This window comes from Micropterus dolomieu, linkage group LG08 (assembly GCF_021292245.1).
Source record: "Micropterus dolomieu isolate WLL.071019.BEF.003 ecotype Adirondacks linkage group LG08, ASM2129224v1, whole genome shotgun sequence".
NCBI lineage: Eukaryota > Metazoa > Chordata > Actinopteri > Centrarchiformes > Centrarchidae > Micropterus > Micropterus dolomieu.
The window spans coordinates 6115329-6132392 of record NC_060157.1 but is presented as its reverse complement, the minus strand read 5'-3'; the positions used below and the strand labels follow the sequence as shown (position 1 = coordinate 6132392).

General features: G+C 38.9%; 3 protein-coding genes across 7 annotated transcripts in view; 2 read left to right on the top strand and 1 right to left on the bottom strand.

The window, feature by feature from the left end:
- Positions 1 to 836: 836 nt before the first annotated feature.
- LOC123974461 (UDP-glucuronosyltransferase 2B17-like) lies at positions 837 to 3372 on the top strand. Of its 2 annotated transcripts, none has more exons than XM_046055163.1 (2): positions 837 to 993; positions 1328 to 3372. In XM_046055163.1, exon 2 carries the CDS (start codon positions 1330 to 1332, stop codon positions 2938 to 2940), a length of 1611 nt encoding a protein of 536 aa, XP_045911119.1. In that variant the 5' UTR covers positions 837 to 993; positions 1328 to 1329; the 3' UTR covers positions 2941 to 3372. The 2 variants fall into 2 exon arrangements, with proteins under 2 accessions (XP_045911119.1, XP_045911120.1); XM_046055164.1 differs by lacking the exon at positions 837 to 993 and having other exon boundaries at positions 1376 to 1514; positions 2038 to 3372.
- A 6511-nt stretch (positions 3373 to 9883) lies between these two features.
- On the bottom strand, positions 9884 to 10993 carry LOC123974657 (P2Y purinoceptor 1-like). Its single transcript, XM_046055493.1, has 2 exons — positions 10358 to 10993; positions 9884 to 10273 (listed from the first exon to the last, which is right to left on the bottom strand). The coding sequence occupies exons 1-2, from the start codon at positions 10991 to 10993 to the stop codon at positions 10013 to 10015; spliced, it is 897 nt and encodes a 298-aa protein (XP_045911449.1). The 3' UTR covers positions 9884 to 10012.
- A 2129-nt stretch (positions 10994 to 13122) lies between these two features.
- LOC123974472 overlaps positions 13123 to 17064 on the top strand; it is a 47854-nt gene continuing 43912 nt past the window's right edge. For 3 of the 4 annotated variants that reach the window (XR_006825856.1, XM_046055188.1, XM_046055187.1), the window contains exon 1: positions 13123 to 13185. The gene's annotated coding sequence lies outside the window, so the exon portion shown is untranslated. Of the gene's footprint in view, positions 13186 to 13302; positions 13337 to 17064 lie in introns of those variants that run through there. The other variant, XR_006825857.1, reaches the window with a different exon arrangement.

The window sequence follows — 17064 nt, the reverse complement described above, 5'->3', positions numbered from 1 at the left end:
TAGATTATGGCTTGTATGGCCCCTCATATAGAGAGGCTGATGGCATTTATCCCTCCAAACTGGTGATTGTCTTCAATCACTCTCCTTTAAATCTCTCGCAGGCGAATTACATTGTTGGCAATGACCATATTTACCACCTCACTCTCTTGCTCCTCTGACAAAAGCCTTAGTCTGCCTCCAATAGTTGGTCGTCTCTGTGTCCTACAAAAAAAAAGCGATTACTGTTTACAAAATGGATGCATACAAACACTCTATTCATATGTGAGGCAATTTGATGCATTTGTTTTTACAGTATTACTACCTAAAGTGCACTAGCTACAGTACATGTATGTGTTGTAACAGCAAAGAATAAACCTCTTAAGCTGATGATACACGGAGCAACTTTTAGAGCAATGGTGCTGGGCAATGTTGCCGTCAATGGTAATGAGTAAAGATTACTACTGTAATCCCCTTCCCCCATCACTCTGCCACCCTCCACGTACCACCGGTATCCGTTCAAAACATAGTCAGACTTGCCACCAGCAAGACTGCCCGGCAAAATTGCTCAAAAAGTTGCCCCGTGTATCATCAGCTTTACTGTAAAAGTTACAGTAGAGAGTAGTCTGAAGCACACCTACCTGTTTTCCTCTCTGAAGGTTCTTATGATTGAGGCAACGGTGAAGCGACTCAAGTTTGGCTGTAGTCGTTGCCCAGCCTCCCTCATAGTCATACCATGGACAAGGACATGGTCAACCAGTGTGGCACGAATTTCATCTGAGACTGCTTGTCCCCTCCCCCTTCTCCTCCTCCTCCTTTCCCTGCAGTCTCTCTGCCTGCCTGTCTCATTAGTCCTTATCCCTCTCACCTGTGTTGTTCCTGCCTGCTCGTTAGTCCCTGGTGTTAAATGTTTGCTGTTTCTGTCAGGCCTTATCCAGTTGTTGTCATATGATGAATATTCTGCCTGTTGCTCTACTGCCAATTCTGTACTTTGGATTTTGCCACTTTCCATTACCCGTAAGTTTTGTTTCTGCCTTTTGTTTTGGATTAAAACTGTATGTCTGCTCTCCAGTGTCTTGCATTTGGGCTTTCTCCTGTTTTGTATTCACTAAACCCTGACAAGTATATTATGTTAACATGTGTCAGGTGGCTGGAAACAACTCTGAGTGACTGCTGATGTTTCATGTTGCTGCTGGAACTGTGAATGGCAACTGTTATCAGATTAACAATGACAACTTTTTTTAAAGATTTTAATATGGTGGATAATGTGTGGAGTTATTTTTACAGCTTGAGCACTATGAACTGCAAATGTTTGTTCAGTAAGGGTGTGTTTTTTTTGTATCTCCTGCAGTGATGGGCTTATATCCAGTCCTGCCATTCATCCTGCTGTTTTCAGCTACTCTGTCCTCCAGTTGTGATGGTGGAAAAGTGCTGGTTTACCCTATAGATGGAAGCCACTGGCTTAACATGAAAATCCTGGTGGAGCTGCTTCATTCTCGGGGCCATCAGGTTACAGTACTACGTTCCTCCACCAGCTGGTATGTTTCTGAATTCTCACCCCATTACACCTCCATTACCATTCCCCAGGAAAAGTCCCAAAACATGGAGAGCCAAGCCTATATGACCTCTTTCTTGAAGAGATCAATAGAGATCCGTCAGAGCAAAGGCTCACTATGGGCGTTTCTGAACTTCTATAGGAACCTTTTCAACATGATGGGGGAGAACCAGCAAGTTGTGGCAAAACTGGTCATCTGCATCTTTGAGAATAAAACCCTAATTAAGGAGCTGAAGGAAACTGCATATGATGTTTTTCTGACTGACCCTGCATTTCCAGGTGGCGTGCTATTGGCACACTATCTCCAGCTTCCCTTGGTTTTCAATGTGCGCTGGCTTTTCAGTGGAGAGGCCCACTTCGCCATCGCTCCTTCTCCTCTGTCCTACGTCCCTGAATTGTTTTCTCATTACACTGACAAGATGGACTTTTTTGAAAGAATCAATAATATAATCTGTCATAGCATGTTGGTTTACATGTACTATTATGTGTCAAATCCACCTTACCAGGCTGTGTGTGATGAATATTTTGGACCTGATGTCAGCGTCATGTCGCTCATCCAGGGAGCTGACCTCTGGTTAATGCGGTCTGACTTTACATTGGAGTTCCCTCGTCCCACCATGCCAAACGTTGTCTACATCGGGGGGTTCCAGGGTAAGCCCTCAAAGTCTCTTCCATCAGATTTAGAAGAATTTGTGCAGAGTTCTGGTGAGCATGGGGTTATCGTCATGACGTTGGGAACCCTGATAGGTGACCTCGGCCCAGAGATATCGGAGTACATTGCCTCAGAATTTGCCAACCTCCCTCAGAAGGTCATGTGGAGGCACATCGGGAAAAGACCCATCGCTCTGGGAAACAACACCATGCTGGTTGACTGGCTGCCTCAAAATGATCTACTAGGTCACCCTAAAACCAAGGTTTTTGTCACACATGGGGGTACTAATGGAATTTACGAGGCTATCTACCATGGTGTCCCAGTTCTGGGCATTCCTCTTATCTTTGACCAGTATGACAACATGGTGCGTCTGAAGTCCCGAGGGGTGGCTGAGATTGTTGACGTGACGACCTTTGATGTTGAGTCTCTGACGAGTGCTCTCAAGAATATTCTAGATCCAGAAAAGCCATACAAGAAGAATATGGTCAAACTTTCACAGCTCCATAATGATAAACCAATAAAACCCAGAGACAGTGCCATGTTCTGGATGGAGTTCGTCATGAGGCACAAAGGTGCAGCACATCTGCGCACTGAGTCCTATAAATTGCCATGGTATGCCTATCATAGTCTAGATGTGATTGCAGTTTTTGTAGCATTTAGTCTACTGCTCATCACATTAGTCTGGGTTTTCTGTCGATGTCTCATTAGATGTTTAATACGTGTCAAGAAGTCCACATCCAAGTCCAAAAATGAATAGATAACTCAATGACAAAACAGACTGGTAATTTACAGTGGTACAGACTCTTTGGGATAACTGCAGGGAAAGAGATACAGGACTTCAATGAATATTATGATGGTGGAAATTAACTTTTATAATAGCTGTAAAATGTTCAAACTATCAGCACTATTCTTTGTGCTGAACTGACTTTTTGCAAACTGAACATCCAATTTAATTTCAATACTTATTTGAATACAAAGTCACAAAATGGGTTTGGACACTTTATTTTTTTTGATTAGACAAACATCAGGAGCAATTAAAGAATGAATACATAAAGACTATGATGGGAGTATGGTTCATAATTCTTACAGGGGGATTAATTTGTTTTCATCATATTACTATTAAACATGTTTTACTTGTGTTAAACCTGCCTTGCAGTTTATTACAAGATTAAAGAATAATTACAGCTTATCAATACTTGTCTTATTTTTGCAGTTTAGACTGTCATTCTTATTAGTAACAAACATTTTATACACAAAGTTAGTTGCTGGGATTTCAGAATGGGAACAAGAAGTCCAACATAGCAAGAAACGCAAGCAGTACAATGATTATTCAGGTTTTCAAATTGATTTAAAAGATAAAGCAAACAGCAAAACTATTACCAAAAAGTATGAAAGCCAGACAGCACAGATTGTGATTTGGATTTTGGCTGAAACAATGTATAACTGACTCCTTAAGTACAATTTATACTTCGGCATGTAGACCCTACGCCGGAGTATAAATTGAGCTTTAGAGTGTCTTTTAGTACAACTCAACATTGAAAAAGACATTTTTAGGCGATCAAATAACTGAAGTGAAAAGTTAGGGTAAACAATTTAACTAATATCACCATGAAACGTTCCTGGTTGATTACTTTAAGACAATATTTTTATTGTATTACAGGTTTTCTTAATGTTTAATATTATGTTAAAGTATGCAAATGAGGCAGTATTAAGAATTATATACAAGAATTTAAATCTGAACACTGAATTAAGTCAGGTTTAAAATTGGTTTTTTTGGGGGGGGAGGGGATTTCGGTTATATTTATTTTTTTATTTTATAAATTCAAAAAACAGGCATAAAAAAAAATATATATATTTAGCACCTGTTTTGGGGAATAAAATGTTCTATAAATTAGGCTATGAATGACATAAACTGTAAACCTTCAAAATATAGTCAGGAAGACCTCTGAAACGTTTGGTGCATGTAAGTGCTATTGAAATGGAGATTGTAGGCTCAAAGTATGAGGGAAAAACTAATTTTGAAAAAAAGGCCTGATAAGTATTGTAAAATTCTATACATTTTCATTGAAAAACAATATTTACAGAGTCAATATCAAATCAAATCCTTAACAACACCACTATATAACATCTCAAACATATCAAAACTGATAAATGAGTAACAGCATGTCTGAAGAGTCACACTTACACACAGAAATAAATTGGCTCTGACAATATCTAAATAAGCGCCCAATGTCAGCTGGGATTGGCTCCAGCCCCCCCGCGACCCTGTACGCAGGATAAGCAGTTGACGATGGATGGATGGATGGAATATCTAAATAAGGGTTGCGACCATAGACGGTAGGTTGCGACCAAGCGGCAAACTCCGGCTCTCACTTCCGATACCAATACGGAAGTATCTGAAACTGCAATTCATCGAGTGGCCACTTGAGGCTGGCTGCAGAAGGGAGTAAATCTCCACTGACCCCCATGTTAAAATGCCCAACTTTACAGCAGAATAAAACATGTTTACAGCCTGGTTCAAAAAATGGTTTTAGTGCAAATCGCTAATTTTGCCCTTCGTGACAACTGTGAGGGGGGTGAATTTTTTTATAACTCACCTGTTTAAATTATATTAAGCCTTAAAGTTCTGCATTATTAGGGGCGTGGCCGCTTTGATTGACAGGCGCCATTAGCCGCTGCCACTGTTAGCACTCAGCCCGCCGTCTGTTAGCCTCACTCAGCTACACGGAGCTCTGAGGCTCAGCCTGTCGGAGCCTTTTGGACATTTCTACATGCAGATACTGGATGAATAATGGCAGGCTGTGCAGTTCATTGGAGAGAGAACCTTCAGGAAATCCGTGTTCTACTTGGTGAGTGAAATTCCTGTACTTTATTTATGTGTTAACATTTAACAGGTATCGCTGTCGGCATATAGCTTGTTAGCTTAACGTTAGCTTGTTACGCTAATTAGCCATTAGTGTAAGCAACGTTACAACGTTAGTGTGGGAGAAGCCAAAATGCGTTAGATTAACTTTGATGGTCCCTAAGCTAACCCCCGTTGGTTAAAAGCGAGCCATCAGAGGTGAGCTAACTGTACTTATACAACCGTCACTGGGTGAACTGACTAAAAAGCCGTCACTAGATCCTGGGTGAATGTCTGTCGAATATCCAACTTAAAACTAACTTCACCGCGGTCTGCCAGAAACTGTCACACCGAGGAGCACCGATGCCATAATTTGAGCTAGCTGTCTCTCCCGAGGAGAGCCGTGTACCTCCAAGTGTAACTTTACTGTTTAAAAACGATACACTATTCTTTGTGGGGTTCATCTGTGGGGATGATTGATTCGAAATACATATTAAAGGCAGTTTAGAGTCATCAATAAGTTATTACACTTAGATGTAGCATTCCTTGAGATTCAGCAAACAATTTGAGGTGATAACTGCGTTTGATCCTTACAATAAACGTTCAATAAGCTCTGACTTGAGTAGTTATTAATGCACAGTATCCAGCAGAAAACCGTATATTGCACATATTAGGAAACGGTGTATTTCACATTGCCACCCCTAATTACTGTCACATGCCAGAGAGGTTTTCATGCTGAGGCGATCTGAGTTCAGCAGCTTTATGGCTCTTTGGAAGAAGCTGCTTAACTGTCTACCCATTGTTGTCTTTACAGGTGCCAGAGGAGCTGATTGCAGAACCCTCCAGATGTGATTAGCTGTGTCCAGCTCTACAGGAGAGAACAGCTCAAGCTTCCAGCTCTTCAGCTCCTCCTTTTTCTTTTTACTCACAACACCTGAACACTACTGACGTGAAATTATGACACTGGGTTCTTAACAGATTCTATCATTATAATAACTCTCAACACATTTCAAGTCATACAAAACTACTTTTACATTTGTAGCCTTTTAATATTGATGATGAATGCGAGACAAGAGTTTAATTTATTAATCTTATTGCTTTTGTACTACTTTGTTATCAAGTGTATCAGACTAATTATACAAAATAAAATCATTCTTCATTCATCAGTTTCATATTTTAATTTTAAATAGTCTGATCTAAACTTAATATTATAGATAACAGCTGTAAATGAAAATATTAAGATGTCATTTATAGGTCTAACATTTTGCATATGTTAGTAGAAAGTAAAAAATGAAAGGTAGATGTTATATACTGTTTTATTTTGACATTTCTTTAAGAGACATTGATTGAGTTAGTCTAGTGAAAAACAAAGACTTATATGCCCAGTGAACAGTTTTGAAGCCCTGTAGGTGGTGTCATTGCGACCTCTGAGAAGGTCTTGTGAGGTTTACAATGTATAGACACCCATTTACCACATGTGCATTCGGTCAGCTCTGAGACCTCAGAGTTTGCAAGGTCACAATAAAAAACACCTTGTGGGATTCATAATTACTTTGTGCAGATCATTCTTTGTTTCAGCACTTACCCACAGGATGGTTTGGATGTGCCCACATTATTTTGTGTTTAAACTAGACTTATATCAGAGCAGCAAACAAGGCACTCTTCAGAAACTTCAGGCTCTGTTATACAGTCTGTGGTTACTGGGTGTATGGCTCCTTATTTATCTTAAAGTAGAAAGTAAAAATACTCCTGCACACACAGAAATACACTGCATAATGACTTTTCAACATTTCATGTGAAACATGTTAGGGAGTATTTTCACTTTTTCACTTATACTAGAAGGATGTTCTTAAGCAAGAGTTCAGTTTTAATGTTTCATGTTTTATCTGTAGTATACGATTAGCTTTTCAGTAAGTAGTAAAGACAGGGAGTGTTAATATATATAGAATTTATTAAAAGTGAACCATAAACCATATCTTTTTGTTAAATGGACCTATAACACAAATATGGACAATATTTGAAGTCCAAATAAACAGACGGAGAGCATGCCTTTCCATGTCAGTCTGCACCATCAGCACAATGAGGACTCCAGGTCTCTGCAGCTCTCTGGCATCAGGTGGGACATCTGATCCACAGTGTGACTCTGGGAGGAAAATGTGTAATAAATTCTTCAGGTGATAAAAAATATAAAGTAAATACAGATGATTCTTTAATAAATAGAATATTGTGTTAAGTTAATTTTCCAACGTAATTTAATTCAAAAAGTGAATCTTTGATATATTCTAGATTCATTACACAAAGCAAAGCATTTCAAGCCCTTTTTGCTTTCATCTTGGTCATTACGGTTTACAGCTCATGGAAATAAAAACTCCACTATCTCAAAATTTATAAACATTTCAGAATAAAAATACATTTCTGTATTATAAATTATACAGAAACGACTAGAGAAGAGCTCTCTAATCAGCTAATTAACTCAAAACACCTGCAAAGGTTTCTGAAGCCTGTAATCTCTCAGTCTGATTCTGATGCTCACAATGAACTTTTCCTCAGTATTCTAATTTTTTGAGATGGTCCTCTAAAAGATTCCTCAGTGTTTTAATGTTGACAGCACTATTACGTCACATAAGTGGGAGAAAATGGAACAAGGGAGACTCTTTAAATGTTTTTGTGCTGTCCTTTTAAGACAGACAATTTTACATCAGCTGTCAAATGTATTTTTAACTGTTTTCCCACTAGTCTGAAAAAAGGCATTTTACGGAAGAAAAGTAGCCCGAAATCTCAAAATTGACCAGTGCATGATAAAACAATATTTTTTCCTGCTGTGTCTTGCTTCAACTGTCATGCACTAAAATCATACTGTGGAAGGGTCAAAGTTCTTAAATAAAAACACAGACAAAACCCAAAAACAAGTTCACTGCCAGTTAAATGTACACAAGGCCCTGGATACGATTCGCCACTATTCTGACTGATGGGTGGTAGTGACTTGTCAGTCAGTCACAAGGTAGCCACACCCTATAGAGTACCCTGCTTTATTGTATATTTTTCTCTAAATAGGAGCATCATTTACAAAATGAACATCATGCGATATTGAAGAAGACTTGAAATTAGCGACAACCAGTGGAGTCGCCTTTTGCTGACAATTACAAAGAATGCAGGTTTAAGGCCCTTCCACATTGGCTTCACCTTTCAAATCCAGCAGTTCCCCTTCTTGGACCAAAACTAGACAAAGCTGCTTGAAATTACGTGACCCGCAAACTCGCAACTATGTGGGCATATCTCTGAAAAGTGTGTGTTGTAAACTTTGCTCTGAAGAAGTACATCTGAAATTCAAGTTTCATCTTTTTTCCCAAGTTGCGCACCAGTTTCCCGCTTTACAAGGTTGTAAATGTGTTGGAGAAACACTGTTAAAACAGTACTGCAGATGTGAAGAAGGAAAACTCAAATACAAAATAGTAGAGATTTTAATTAAATTTTTTTCAGCCTACCACAAAATTATAGACATATTTTTTTTATTAGATTTCGAGCTAGTCACAACATTTTAAAGCTCTTTTTCCAGTTTCAAGATATGGCATGATATTCATCCTATAATTACAGTACAGTATAAGCAAAGAGAGTGCAGAAGTTCTCCCAGACCTAGACAGAGATAATCATGTCAAGGTAGGCTACATTAAAGGATAATTCCAGTTCAACGTAGTTGCTAATATATGGGAACTCTGTGACATTGCCTTGAAAAAGTCCGTCAGGGCATGAAACACAAGCATAGGGGTGATCAGACATGTTGTAAAAAGCCAACAGTTTAGCCAGTTTTGAGACATGGCATACATGGGCCTAGGTTTACCCACCCCAACCGCATAGTTGAGAGCAGGCATATGTGTGAAAACAAGCCCTGTAAAAGTGCCAAATTGAAAAAAAACTAGTGGCACCATGCTGAAAAGGTGCTGTGTCACATTTTGCACATCGAACAATAAAAACAAACAAAAAACCCTCAACTTTTTCTTTACTTCCCCAAAGAGCGAAGGGAAGTAAAAAAAGAGATCTGTGGCTTCAGGCCATCATCAGAGAGAATGAAAATGGTAAACTGTGGGGCCAAGCCAGTTGTGAACTTCTGTGTCAAAGTGAATGCTGCTGCTACACAGCGGTTAACGCCATGCACACAGCGGCACAGACAGTAACTGACTACTGTTACAGCCACACAAACATTCACACACATATACACATACTAAAACATGTTGTCTGCGTGGAGGTGAAGAAGACACAAAGCTCTCAATTTAAAATACCTGTAAGTCCAAAATAAGCTGTGTTTCCTTACATTTAGACTTTACTTGGGAGACCACCAAATTAACCAATTTTAGCACTTTATCAAGTAGACATTATCAGAAAAACAGAAAGACATTACATATTACGTTAGTGCTAATGAGCATCCTAATAAAGATTTTCTATTAAAGAAACATCAAAAAAGTCTATGTGTATGCTCTCAATTATAGATCTTTGAAAGAAAGAAAATCGGAATCACCACAGACTTTTTAAAAATCGGAATAATTACAAGCATCTCTAGTTTCTACTGTGAAAAAACATGGCCCTACCATAAAACACCTGCTTTTAGAATGGAGATTGGTTTAACAGTCTGTCAGTGATGTAATTTGTTTTTTAGTAAAGTCACATTGGACAGACTACCAAAACAGCAAAACAGAAAAAGTAAAAAATATCAGAAGATCCAGTCAAATTAAAGAGGCTGCTTTTACTAAAAAAGGTGGGCAGGGACAGGCTGCTGTAATTTATTAATTATCACCCCACAAAGTTGTATTATAAGAAAATTGCAGAACAACAGAACAACACAGCAGGCTGTGGTTTTGTTGAATTTCCTGTTTATTGGTCAACCTGTGGTGACAGCACTGTGACTAACGCAAAGAAAAAAAATTATGTACAGCAAGAACTTTAGTTTGAGCTGTTGGTATACAAACAGTTAATTTTAAACTTTCAACTCTTGTTAATCTTCATCTGCAGTTTGTACCACAGGCACATGGCCGGAGATAGAAAAAAACACATAACTGAACGTCTGACGAGCTTGCTGGAGTAGACGTCTGAGCTGAGCAGAAATATCTTCATTTCCATGGAGGTAAACCAGAGGGTTGAGAGCACTGTTCAGACACACAAGTCCACGACTTATCTGATGAGCAATGTAGACTCCATTAAACCATCGATGGCATATTCCCTGTTTGGACAGAACTCTTACTAAGAGGTTCAGGTTCTGGAATACATGATAGGGAACGTAACAAACAGAGAAGAGAAGAATCAAGATGAATAACAATTTCAGGCAGCTCTGTTTCAGTACCTTGTCAGTGGAATTTGTGCGGCAAAGAACGACAATCACATGTCCATAGCAGCCCAGTGTGATGAGGAATGGGACACAAAACCCAGTGAGTGTCCGTCCAAAGCTGTATTTCAGGTAATCCTCAACACGGCTCTTGTGAGTTGTATCGTAACATTTCCCAGTGGTGTTTCCAAATGTTTTGGGGTAGAAAATCCCTGGAAGACTTTGAACGCTCACTAAGCACCAAACCATGACAGAGACAGCCACAGAATGAGTGACAGTTATTCTTCCCATCACTCTCATTGGATGGGCAATGGCCAGGTACCTGTACACACTTATACAGGTGAGGAACCCGATGCTGCCATATAAATTCAGGTTGAAGCAGAATCTTGTTATCTTGCAGAATGTATCTCCAAAGATCCATTTACTCTTCTTAAAGTAGTACACCATCAGAAAAGGGAGTGTGAGCAGATACAAAATATCTGCAAGTCCGAGGTTGAGAACAAAAACATTGACGTTACCCAGTTTCTTCCAGTTGTGGAGTAAAGACTTAAATCCCCAACCATTAGCTACCAGGCCAATGATGAATACTAAGATGTAAACAGGAGGCAGGAACTTATGTTCAAAGCTGAAACTGACACAAGAAGTTATATTCATTTTGTCTTCTGAAGAGAAGTTGGCATAAACCTTTTCCTCTGTGGACGATCTGGCTTATGAAAGGAGAAAGAAAATGTGACCTGCTATTTGTTCTAAGTCGACTTCCTGTTTGAAGCCCTGCTGTCTCAACTGTAAATTTGAGATAACAGATTAATGTAGAGCAACATCTCTACACGTGCATGCAACCTTTTACCATTTGCTTGCTTGTGCACCAGCACTGCTCACTATTCTGTCATTTGTAAAAGCACTGTATGAGTATCTGTACGACATATCACGATGGATGTGGTCTCGTTAAAGAAACCGTGGTGTGGTACGCTTCGCTGTTATCTGTTTTTCATGCCTTCCTAGCTGTTGATAGAAATCACAGAAGCATGTAAGGCATTGTCTAGCCTACAGTGTTGTCTGTCTAATACGCAGTTAGCTATCATAAACATGTCTTACTTAGTTTAAATACTTAAGGCCCATAAAATAATAAATAGACAAAAAATTACCCCCCTTCTTCCATACACACATAAACATCCAAATGATTTGCTAAGGTGTAGTGCCAAGATAACACAACAGTCTAGGGTTGAATGTTTCAGTCAGAATTCCCACAAGTGCTCATTATGTGAGAATTTTAGCACACAAAGTACATGTGCATGATATTATTTATGATGACAAATAAGTGTGTAAACTGTTGGGACACATGGAAACGTACACACAAATGTGTAAGAGTCTCCCTCTGGTGGTAGAGTAGCTACTTCAGAGGGAAAACACCCACTAAACCTTTCTGAACAATCATTACAATATATTCAGATTACATATTTAGTGAAATGATTCTTTAACTAAACTTTAGTTAAAAAAGCTAAATTATACTTACCACTGTTTTACAGACATCAACTGAAGTACCTGTTATAGCATGCACTTTTCTGTGACTGTGGCGAAGGGCTGGAACCATGAGAGACTTCCCACAACAAACCCACAAATTCACATATTAGGGTTCTTAAAGGGTTCTTAAAGGGTGGCTGGTAGCTTTTTGCAGGAAAGGAAAGTCAAGCTGTTGTTTTAAAGGTACAACTCTGTTATCTTGTGAGTCTTCCTATTTGCTCTAGCAGATGCTGAAAAAGTTAGTCGAATCGCATCCTTAAAACCCAAAGTCAGTTCAAAATGTGGATTTGGAGAATCATTACACCCTTAATACTATATATATAACACATATATATAATAATTTGAAAAAGCTGTGCAGGAGAGTTGGAAAGCTGAAGACTTTTTAGAAGACAGAAGACAGACATTTTAACAATATGCTGAGCAGTTTTTAAGTTGTTTGGGATTGTAGTCAAAAAAACTGCATAATAGTACAGCCACACTAGCAGCTCTGTGAGGCTGTAAGACTCATTATGAAGAAAACCTCTGTTGGATAGATAAAAGTCAAGGTCTCAAGTTTGTTATTGATACTTAGTGGTGAAGTTAATATGAAAATTGGCCAAAGAGTGGTGTCAAAGTCAAGGTTTTAGCTTACTTATATGAAAAGGTTTATCACTTTGTAAGCACAAAAGGGAAAGAGATATGTCTGGCAGTGCAACAGTTTTTTTTCTGTGTTTGTGTGTGTGTTTGTGAGGGTGGTTCACTTGGAAAGGTCATCATACGTAGTTACTCCTCAAGTAGGTACTCCTCAACATATCTCTTATGAGTGGTATCGTAAGATTTCTCAGCGCTGTTTCCAAACGTTTTGGGGTACATGTTATTCTTCCCATCACTCTCATTGGATGGACAATGGCAAGGTACCTGTACACACTTAGACAAGTTAGAAACCTGATGCTGCCATCTAGTAGTGACTCATGCTTTGGTGCCTGGTTGACTGAAGCAATATGTCTTAAAAGATTGCTTCCTGGCAAATGTTCATTATTCTCTGGTTCTTACTCAACACAAAATATAGATGTGATCACTGATGGTGGGTTGGTAAAATAATATCAAGGGATGCATGTGTGGCAGGATGAGGTTTTTCTCTCCCTCTTACCTGTGCACAGGAAGGCGCACCAGCACACCTGGGGCTCATCCCCTTTGATTGGGAGAGGTGGGGAGCTCTCTTTTTAAGCCTGTGTGGTAGAGTCGTTTGGTTTTCTGTCTTCTCCTGTTGGGTGTGGAGACGTGTTTGGGCTGGTGTGCTGTATGCTTGTTGCCGCTGCCAGAGGTTGTCAGTTTCCTGCGGAGTGGTAAGGAAGTCTTTTTTTTTTCTCTCTCTCTTTTTTTTTTCTTTCCTCTCTCTATCCTCGTGCCTTTCAGTGCATTGTTGTGCGGGTGGCACTAACGAGCGTAACGACAGTGGATAGATGAATACCTGGGCTGCTGGCGTTGGGTGCCTCGGTAAGCTACATGCCTCCCTCTTCGTCCCATTTGGTGTTTATCAAGATCTGACGGTCTTATTTGTTATAGTTGAGTGCTGTGTGGGGATTGCTTGCCCCCCTGCCGGGGTCTGAGGGTGACGTGTCCTTACCTTGTTTGCTATAATTTATCTTGGCCCTATTTTAATGGTGTTTTCACATCACAGCAGGACCGAGCTACAGCCGTTTACATGCTGCTGTCGAGGCTGCTTGGTGCCTGTTAAGAGGTTAACACTCCCCGGTGCGTTTCTCCTCCCACTCTTGCTGTTCTGGATATCGGTATAAAACTTTGCTGTATATTGATACAGTGTCTGGATATGACTGTCCTGGATGTACAGAACTGGTTTGGAGCGATATGTTTAAGTGTTTGAATATCCAGACATTGGTATTAACTGGATACATATTGCATGTGGGTTTTTGTGTTTTCTTTGTGTTTGATTTTGATCCCTTAATTACGCATGCGGGTTTGTTGATTTGAATGGTGTTTGGTTTTTTGGTCTCTAATATGCATTACATACCTTTTTTTTTTTTTTAATAGAGCAGGTGTTGCTATTAAAATATGACCAAATAAAATTGTATATTTTATAATTATTTTTATTGTCTCTCCCCCCCCCCCCCTAATTTTTGATAAAACTTACTGTAATGGCGTTGTCGGACATTTTCAGCTTGAGTGTCATAGGCCGCTCGTTCTGCCACACATGCAAGCATGCATTCAAGTGTAAAATGACACTTTATTGAGCTCTCTACACGGTGTTAAAAAATGAAAACAGTGCGTCAAAGCCGATGGATACTTTACGCTTCGATTACTTGTTTAATGAAATGTATGGGGTTGCTCTTATGTTGTATGATTTGGCAATATTGTTACGCATTCATGCCAATAAAGCTAATTTGAATTGATATCTACAGAGATAAAAAGACTAAACAGAACGAGCACATTAACTACAGCGTTAAACAAGCAGGGACGGACTGAACAAAGTGAGGATTATCTGCATGCGGACGTGCTAGCAGACAGGGTTAACCTCCCTCGTGTTCCTGTATTACCACCTTCTCTCCACTAGATGGCACTGTTGCAAAAGAACTAGGGTCCTAGGATTGCGGGGGTAGTGTTGCTGCTGTCAGCAGGGCTGTGTGGGATTACTGACAGATTCTTGAGGTTCTGATGCCTCCCCATCTGGTACTCAAAGTTTAAAATAACGTTGCAGGTCTTGGCTACTGGACATTTGACAGCTGATATAAAATTGTCTTAAAAGGACAGCACAAACATTTAAAGACGTTCTCCCTTGTTCCATTTTTCTCACATGTATGTGACATAATAGTGCTGTCAACATTAAAACACTGAGGCATCTTTTAGAGGACCATCTCAAAAAATTAAATTAAACAGTTCATTGTGAGCATCAGAACCAGACAGATTACAGGCTTCAGAAACCTTTGCAGGTGTTTTGCGTTAATTAGCTGATTAGAGAGCTCTTCTCCAGTCATTTCTGTATAATTTATAATACAGGAATGTATGTATGCTAAAATTTTAATACATTTTGAGATGGTGGAGTTTTTATTTCCATGAGCTGTAAACCATAATCATCAAAATGAAAGCAAAAAGGGTTTGAAATGCTTCGCTTTGTGTAATGACTCTAGAATATAGCAAAGATTCACTTTTTGAATTAAATTACTTTAGAAAATTAACACACGTGGAAGGCATTCTCTCCTTCTGTTTGTTTTGACTCTTAAATATTGTCCATATTTGTATCATAGATCCATTAAAAAAATGTGGTTTTTGGGTCTTTGTAATTCTATATATAGCACTCCCTGTCTTTACTACTTACTGAAAAGCTAATCGTATACCACCGATAAAACATGAAACATTAAAACTGAACTCTTGCTTAAGAACATCCTTCTAGTATAAGTGAAAATACTCCCAAACATGTTTCACATGAAATGTTGAAAAGTCATTATGCAGTGTATTTCTGTGTGTGCAGGAGTATTTTTACTTTCTACTTTAAGATAAATAAGGAGCCATACACCCAGTAACCACAGACTGTATAACAGAGCCTGAAGTTTCTGAAGAGTGCCTTGTTTGCTGCTCTGATATAAGTCTAGTTTAAACACAAAATAATGTGGGCACATCCAAACCATCCTGTGGGTAAGTGCTGAAACAAAGAATGATCTGCACAGAGTAATTATGAATCCCACAAGGTGTTTTTTATTGTGACCTTGCAAACTCTGAGGTCTCAGAGCTGACCGAATGCACATGTGGTAAATGGGTGTCTATACATTGTAAACCTCACAAGACCTTCTCAGAGGTCGCAATGACACCACCTACAGGGCTTCAAAACTGTTCACTGGGCATATAAGTCTTTGTTTTTCACTAGAGTAACTTCTCACTCAATGTCTCTTAAAGAAATGTCAAAATAAAACAGTAACATCAACCTTTCATTTTATACTTTCTCAACATATGTAAAATTTTAGCTATAACATCTTAATATTTTCATTTACAGCTGTTAACTATGTTAAATTTAGATCACACTACTTAAAATATGAAACTGATGATGAATGATAAGTATAATTACTTTGATATACTTTATAACTAGTATTGCTAATACAAAGGCAATAGTTGAATAAATTAAACTCTTGTCTTGCATTCATGAGAACATCAATATTAAAAAGTTACAAATGTAAAAGTAGTTTTATATGACTTAATGTGTTGAGCTATTATAATAGAGCTGATAAGAATCCAGTGTCATAATTTCACATCAGTAGTGTTCGGGTGTTGTGAGTAAAAAAAAAAAAAAAAGCTGGAGCTGTTCTCTCCTGTAGAGCTGGACACAGCTAATCACATCTGGAGGGTTCTGCAATCAGCTCCTCTGGCACCTGTAAAGACAACAATGTGTAGACAGTTTAGCAGCTTCTTCCAAAGAGCCATAAAGCTGCTGAACTCAGATCGCCTCAGCATGATAACCTCTCTGGCATGTGGCAGTAATTAGGGGTGGCAATGTGAAATGCACCGTTTACTAATATGTGCAATATACGTTTTTCTGCTGGACACTGTGCATTAATAACTACTCAAGTCAGATGTTATTGAACGTTTATTATAAGGATCTTTTTATATTTATTGAACTGTACTACCTTTTTTGGCAAATTCTAATCCACCAAACAAACTCTCACACACCTAACTTCTCGCTTTAACTAAACCATTGCCCTAGTTACAGCCCAGCTACCTGTCTGCAGGCATAACGCATATTATATGCTGACAAAAAAGGTGGATGTAAATCTCTGCAGGTAGCCTACAGTGGGTCCGGAAAGTATTCAGACCCCTTTAAATTTTTCACTCTTTGTTTCATTGCAGCCATTTTCCAAAAATCAAAAAAGTTCATTTTATTTCTCAGTAATGTACACTCAGCACCCCATCTTGACAGAAAAAAACAGAAATGTAGAAATTTTTGCAAATTTATTAAAAAAGAAAAACTGAAATATCACATGGTCATAAGTATTCAGACCCTTTGCCGTGACACTCATATTTAACTCAGGTGCTGTCTATTTCTTCTGATCATCCTTGAGATGGTTCTACACCTTCATTTGAGTCCAGCTGTGTTTGATTATACTGATTGGACTTGATTAGGAAAGCCACACACCTGTCTATATAAGACCTTACAGCTCACAGTGCATGTCAGAGCAAATGAGAATCATGAGGTCAAAGGAACTGCCTGAAGAGCTCAG